Raw genomic sequence first — 7,417 nt, 5'->3', positions numbered from 1 at the left:
GCCACTGAGCTAAATCCCCGGCCCTAACCTTTTTTTTTTTTTTTTAATCAATATTAGAGCTCCACCCAGGGTACTGTCCCTCTGAGTTATTCCCCCTGCCACACTTTTTTATTTTGAGACAGAGGCTCTCTAAGTTGCTCCAGCTGGCCTTGAACTTTCTTCTCTTCCTGTCCCAGCCTCCCAAATAGCAGAAATTATAGACATGTGCACGCTACTGTTTTATCAACTCCCGCTCTTTGAGCACTTTTTTATTTCTGTTCTTGTAGTGTATATTAAAATCCTGTGCATTTATATTATTATGGGATAATTTTCCATTACCATTCTTAGAATTTGGAGACTGAGAACTTTCAGCTGTCTGTTGCAGTTTGATTCCCTTCATTCTGAACATATCTCCTCTACCTACCTTGTCGGTGTGGGTGTGCAAATTAACTCTCATGTTATTCAGAATCCACCATGATTTATATACTAAACTAATAAGTGCAGTAATTTAAAATCAGGAGCTTATGTAGGAAATCCAAAATCCTCCATTTTGAGTCTGAGTAGTATAATACCCAAGAGCATAGCCTTCCTTTACTCCCTCAGCTTTCCGAGATTCACTCTTGATCCCCTGAGTATGTACTTTTCATATAAAGTCAGAAAATGAAAAGATACATTCATTAGTGTCACTGACATACAGACCAGTTAATAAGAAAAATTACCAAAATAGCTGACTATCGGGAAAACCTAGTCTTCTCGTGAAAGGCTGGCTGTGTAAGGTAACATGATTGGATTTGAAGGACATTCACTAGAACTGATGACTTGGGTGTGACAATTTATTTCAGTTTTCTTATCTAATTATAAAAGCTTCTTCTAATCAAGATCATACATTAGGTGTGAAGGTGGAATTATACCTTTGTCTAGTATTTCTCAAGCTTGACTGGCTAATTCAATTTTAGTATTCAGGTCCACTCATCTAAGAGAGAACAGATGGATTCTAATTTTTTTTATTCAATAAATTCTTAGCAACTGAAGTCTAAAAATGTTAGATGGCCTAAATGCAGAACATCTGTTGATGTAAATAACTGTTTCTAGTGAAATGTGTTTGATGTTTCCTTGTCAGAGAAATCACTTGTGAAATTGCATACTGTGAACTAGTAATATGCTTAATCTCGGAAAGTCTTTCCAGGAAAAGAAAGAAAGCAGTAAAACAGGGCAGTTAAAGTAATTTGGCCCCTTCACAATTAATTAACAGATCCAATGACTTTGTTTACATAGCATATTTTCAAGATAGAATTCTTGAAGTTTTGCAGATTAAAAGTCCCAAAGGTTTTTTGACATTATTCTTAATGAATATTCTTTGTATAAATATTTTTTATTATGTAATGAAAATGAAAAATGTTTTATAATGTAAACATCTAACTATTTGACTGTAAGGCATTGAACTCTTCAGTTTTATAAAACTGAAATGGTACTGTAATAAAATTGAAAATATATTGTCTGCATGTCTTTTTCTCCAGAATTTATGTGTAACTCTTACTTATTTAAAACAAAGGGGCCGGGGATTTAGCTCAGCGGTTCCGTAGCCTGCCTTGCAAGTGCAAGGACCCGAGTTCATTCCCTGGTACCAAAAAACAAAACAAAAAAAAAACAAAGTTTTTCATAAAGAGATGGCGTGCTTAATAAGCAAGGCTTTGGTGGTATTTATAAATTAACATTGGATATACATTATGTTCTCTTTTTTACTATGTAAGGAAAAGGGATTATTGATGAAATCAGATTACTAAAACTCACTTTATGTTTGAGAATGAATATATCTATCTATCTATCTATCTATCTATCTAGATCTATTTTTTGAGACAGGGTCTCACTGTATAGTTGAGACTGACCTGGAATTCACTATGTAGCCCAGGCTGGTCTTGAACTCACAGAGATCCTCCTGCCTCAGCTTTCAGAGTGCTGGGATTACAGGAATGTGCCACCACACCTGGCTTTGAGAATGAATATAAATAAAGTTGGTAATTGTTACTTAAAATCTGAGCACAGATTTAGTTGGGATTATAAAATAATTCAACTTGGAAGTTGTATTAGGAGATAGTTTATAAAGGAGAGAACTGCTCATTTCTACTGATTTACCTGACAGTTTTTTTTTAATTTATTTACTTAGATGATGTTGGAGCAATTCAAATAAAACACTTTCCAAAGCATGTTGCAGATTTACATGCTAGTAATGGGTTTACTGAAGAATTTGAGGTATGATTTCAATGTATCTGTTTAAAATGATATAGAAAATAATAAATTCTAAAGATTCGGTGGTAGGCTATTTCTTGACCAAAAAGCATTGAAACCTTTTTTATTTCTAGGAAAAATATCAGTTCCATAATTACTTGTTTGTTCAGGAGATGTGTCATGGTTACCATATAATTTAGAAAATAGGTGTTCTATTTTAAAAGCCAATTTGTACTAGTGGAGGAATAAAAAAAATTGTTAATTCTCTCCCACTAAGTACAGATCTCTAGTGTTCTTTTATAAAATCTGAATTTGTAACAGATTCATTTAGATTTTCTAAATTATATAAATTATTCTAAACTATAAACATCATGATCTTCAGCTAAACTGCATACAAATCCTTAATTGTAAGTATTACACCAACACAAATGCAAAAGCATTTAGATAGCTCTTTTATTATACAAAGTAAAATCATTCTTCTCAAGAAAATATGTTTCTAGAAAACACTAGCACTTTAAAATCAGTGGAAAATTTCTCAGTGGAGAGTCTGTTAAAGATTCTTAGAATAGAAGAGGTAGAGAAATTTACTCCAAATGTATTGGCCTAGTGAATTATTATATCATTTAGACAGCCTTTTCAAAACAGGACATTATAAACCCAAAGGTAACAATAGCCACAGGAAGAAAAACAAAAAATTACTATTTTTGATCATGCCAACCATGTCATTGACTAGGTACTGCCACATTCAACCTTCATTCTACTGTGGGAGTTAGCTATTTGTGTTACCCATGAAGTCAGACTGCGTAGAAGTTCATTCTCAACCTGTAAATAGCAAAGCTGGAATTTGAACCTAGGGCTGCAATTGTAAACATCCTGCCCTTTCCATTAGCAAGCAATCACCAGCCTCCCTCCAGCCTATTCCCTCTGTGAAGCATCTCATCCTGTTGCCTTTTTGCATCTCCTTCACCTGCCTGACCCCAAATGCTCAGTGATCCTTCTTCATAAAGCACTTGGAGCTCTAGAGCTGACCATACCATCTACTCTCCTGTCATCTAGTATTCTCCTCGCACACATTCATCACTTCCCAGGTCTCATATCAGTCAAGACAGGAAAGGAAAATGCCATAGAAGAAAAAGCTTTAAGAAAGCAAGAGAAATGAGTGTGATATAATGTGAAGAATCACATATTTCAAACAGGGACTCATAGCCAGGTGTGGCAATGCATGCCTGCAGCCCCAGCTACTGGAGTGACTACAGCAGGAGGTTCTCAAGGTGGAAGCCAGCTCAGGCCATTCAGGGTGTCCTTATCTCAAAATTAAAAGGATGGGGAATGCAAATCAGAGTTAGTGCATTTGCCCAACATGTGTAAGCCCCTGGTTTCAATCTTCATTATGAAGAAAAAGTGTCAAATTATTTTGTCTTCCCATAAGATAAAGGTGACTGGTAGAACAGTGTCACCTAAGCAATAACTGCTGTGTTAACTGAAAGTTAACAGCAGTGTTAACTGATAGCAACTATCAGGCTAATGTCAAAGAAAATTATATTTCCAATAGGAAAGATATGTCAAAGATCATTCTGATCTTCCAAATGTTAAAAAATGGTCTAAGTAAAAATAGACTATTTATAATTGAAGATGCTGACAGCTATGCCCATGACTATAATTTTAATAACTTCATACTTTTACCCAAAATTTTTCTTAATTCTGCTTTTAACACATGTTCTGATTAAAGAAAAATTTTCAATTACTTAACAATTAGTTTAATAACTAATAATGCTACACCTTTTAAGTGGCTCATCTATTAGATTGTTTTTAATTGTTCAGAATGATTTGCTGCAAAAGAGGCCTTCAAAGCTTGTTTGAAGAGATGGTGGACGACTGTTAAAGAATCAATTCATAAATTATAACACATTTTATTATCTTAATACTAATTTTCAAATTTTAAACTAAGACAGGAAATATTTCTGAAGAGCACCTTCATTCATTTTAATAAAAAATGGCAGAAATAATTTTTCCATACCCATTGAAGTTTAAACAAATAGGAGCCTACTAATTAAATATATACAAAGTAATCATCTAAATTTTGCTTCAAATGACATGAGAGATATGATTGGAACAAAAACTTTATGGAGAATTTTAATGTTTTGACAGCTTTAAGTGTGTTACAAACCACCGGGTATGAAGCTATTTATTCTTTAAAGTACCTCAAAAGACAAAACAAAACTGTATCACTACTTCAGAGTTCAAAATAGTGCTATAATGGTCAAGAACAATTATATTGGTACATTAGCAAACTCAGTAACTGTTACAAAATGGGCCATGGACTATGTGGCTCTTTCCATCTACTTTTTAAAAAAGTCATCATATAATATCAGTGTCCTTTCTTAAAAATGTTACTTTTTCCTTTTACATAATTTTAAGGCTCCAAATTGTTAGACAATTTGATTTGCATGCAATTGTTTGAAACATTCTGTTTTGTTAGTATGTGACAAATGTATTTATTGCATGATCATAGTTTTCCATTGTAAACCTAATATGAACACTTTTTTTTCTCATTTGTCGTGTGCTGTGGAATTTGATTTCTTTACTTTTTTGGCATTCATTCCCTCATTAGACACTGAAAGAGTTTTATCAGGTAAGGCATTATTTCACTGCATTTCTTTTAGCCAAGAAGTAGTTGTAATATGTAAAAAAAATACTTTTTTGTTTTTGGATAGACTGTTTTGTTTTGTTTTGTTTGTCTTGCATAACTTAGTTTAAGGTGCTTTGTTTAAAAGCATGTGTATTAAAATGGCGTCCATGCACTTTCTTGCAGGAAGTGCAGAGCTGTACTGTTGACTTAGGCATTACAGCAGACAGCTCTAACCACCCTGACAATAAGCACAAGAATCGATATGTAAACATCGTTGCCTGTGAGTACATCCTCCACTCGCTGATTTCATCTTCATCACTGCTGTGACATAACCCAGGGTCCTGAAGATTTTGATAGCCACTTCTCAGTAGGGCTGTTTGAGGTCTTGCATTATCAGGAAATACAACTTATGTTCAACAATGCATAGCATGATATGTCTCCATATCATGTTTCTTTTATAATCAAAACAAATTTTAATTGAAAAGAATAGTCTGCCCCATGAAACAACCAAGTTTCTAACAACACTTTCCTTTCTCATTATGTATCTCCTGCAAGTAAATATAGTTTTTCTGTAGAATTGAAGTTAATCCCCGATTCCTTATTTTGATGTTTCAATTCCTACAGTTATACTGTATATCCTTACTATGGTTTTTTAGCTCCTTTCAACTGGCAGTGGCACCTCCTCTGTGCCTGGATAATTGTCTTTCTTCGTCCTTTTCCTGGAAAGAGACAACAATCCTTCTGTTTCCTCCTGTTGTGTCTCTTCCCCCATCAGCCTTCTGTTTAGAACTTGTCTGCTGCTGTCCTTCCCTAGCTTTCTGGGACTCTCCTCTCTCTTCCTTCTTGCTGAGTGGCTCTCCACTCCTCACAGTCCCAGAATCATTTTAACATCCATCCAGGATGCCGACTTCAAGTTTCAACCCCTCTGAAAACTTCTATTTATCCCAAGCCAATATATTGTCTGCCTTCACATCTCCCTTGATATTGTGCTTCTCTCTCTCAACATTCCCATCTGGGTGTATGTTCCAGGCTTAAATACTATATTAGAGTATTTCTTTAAAGTAGAAATTTTGTTCTTTGTCTTTGTTATCTTTATTTCCTCATTTCCCCTAAGCCTCAGAAATCATTTTTGTGATTTTAATTCTGTGAAATAAATTATGACACAAATGTAAATGGCCTTTATTCTGAAGTGGTCTGTGCTTTCTTGAAATATATTCTTTTTCATTCCAGATGATCATAGCAGGGTTAAGCTTGCACAACTTGCTGAAAAAGATGGAAAACTGACTGATTACATCAATGCCAATTATGTTGATGTAAGTATGTTTGATCTGAAAGTTTATGGTAGTTGTATCAGATGTTGGATTTATAATGTATATACATCAGTGTGTAACATGTTTTCTGATTTAACAATAAAAAACAAATCAGAGTGAATAATTTTAAGAGATCTTCTGACTAAATGATTTCAGATTGAATGGAAGTTTAATTGGTTTATCTCCTGGGAAATGGGGAGGACTCTGGCTAGGAATTAAGTTCAAGACAGAATATGTATATTCATATAGGTTTACAACTCACTAAATGTAAGGGGTAGGACGACTGCATATTTTTAATCTCCTATAGCTCCTAACACAATGTTAGTTATACGTATAGTAAATGATCAGTGCACCCTAACTAAAAGATTTTCTTGGTAATTCTAATAGACAAACACAAGGTTATTAAACCACTTGACTATCTTTTATAATTTGGGGGCTCCCCTCTGGACATTTGAACATTTCAAACTTTCTGGAGCTCTCCAGGGACTGCAGATTACTCGCTGATTTCTGGTTTTTCACTGTAGTCAATAGAATGTCAGTAAGATTCAGTTATTTCCCAGACCCTAATCTCTCAGACTGATTGTCACCAGATTAATGCTGTATGCAACACTAAATTGAAAGAAGTGCATAAGTGAGTATAACGTGTGTTTGCTATGGACACCACTTCATGCTTCCTTAGACAGCAATGTGTGTGTCAGCATTAATTTGAGTTTTGCAGTTTTGAGTGGTTTTGAATTCTAGCTCTGCCATTGGCTAGCAATGGGACATCGGACAGCCACTTAACTCTGCTGAACCTCAGTATGCTTCTCTGCAAATCATGGATGGAGCTTCCATTTTGCATCGATGATGGGTTAGATTAATATTTGTAAAGCATCTTTTCCAGTGATGCTCACTCAAGGACAGCTAGCCATGAATAGACCTACTCAGTCCTACTGAGGAGAGAAAAAGGTCAGAACTCCAGAGCTTTCTTAACTGTTGTGGACCCTGAGCCATACGTCCTAACAAACATTGAAAAACAACACAGTCAAAAGGCAGATGTTAAGCACAATAAGTGAATTTGAGCTAAAGCCTTTGGAATAAAAATGCAGAGAACTGTGAATGTGCCAACACAAAGAGAACTATTTTTTTAGCAAATATTATAGTTAAGAGACAATTGTTATCCTCCCTGGTTTTATCAACCTTCTCCAGCTTTGCAAATTTTTTTATAGATTTCTATTATAGAAAAATGGCACTGACCTTAAAGACTTAAGTACTATATAGTTTCAAAGCATAT

The 7,417-nt window shown here is 34.7% G+C and overlaps 1 protein-coding gene across 5 annotated transcripts in view; it reads left to right on the top strand.

The window, feature by feature from the left end:
* Nucleotides 1-7,417, top strand: part of Ptprz1 (protein tyrosine phosphatase receptor type Z1) — a 173,123-nt gene that overhangs the window by 143,297 nt on the left and 22,409 nt on the right. For 3 of the 5 annotated variants that reach the window (XM_010635345.1, XM_033758096.1, XM_010635343.1), the window contains exons 15-18: nucleotides 2,144-2,229; nucleotides 4,817-4,837; nucleotides 5,018-5,114; nucleotides 6,065-6,147. In XM_010635345.1, coding sequence (XP_010633647.1) covers nucleotides 2,144-2,229; nucleotides 4,817-4,837; nucleotides 5,018-5,114; nucleotides 6,065-6,147 — 287 coding nt within the window. The remainder of the gene's footprint in view (nucleotides 1-2,143; nucleotides 2,230-4,816; nucleotides 4,838-5,017; nucleotides 5,115-6,064; nucleotides 6,148-7,417) is intronic. The other 2 variants (XM_010635346.1, XM_010635344.1) reach the window with 1 other exon arrangement.

The sequence above is a fragment of the Fukomys damarensis genome, unplaced genomic scaffold (assembly GCF_012274545.1).
Source record: "Fukomys damarensis isolate Sample0158 unplaced genomic scaffold, DMR_v1.0_HiC HiC_scaffold_4, whole genome shotgun sequence".
Lineage (NCBI taxonomy): Eukaryota > Metazoa > Chordata > Mammalia > Rodentia > Bathyergidae > Fukomys > Fukomys damarensis.
This window is presented reverse-complemented; position numbering and strand designations above follow the sequence as displayed.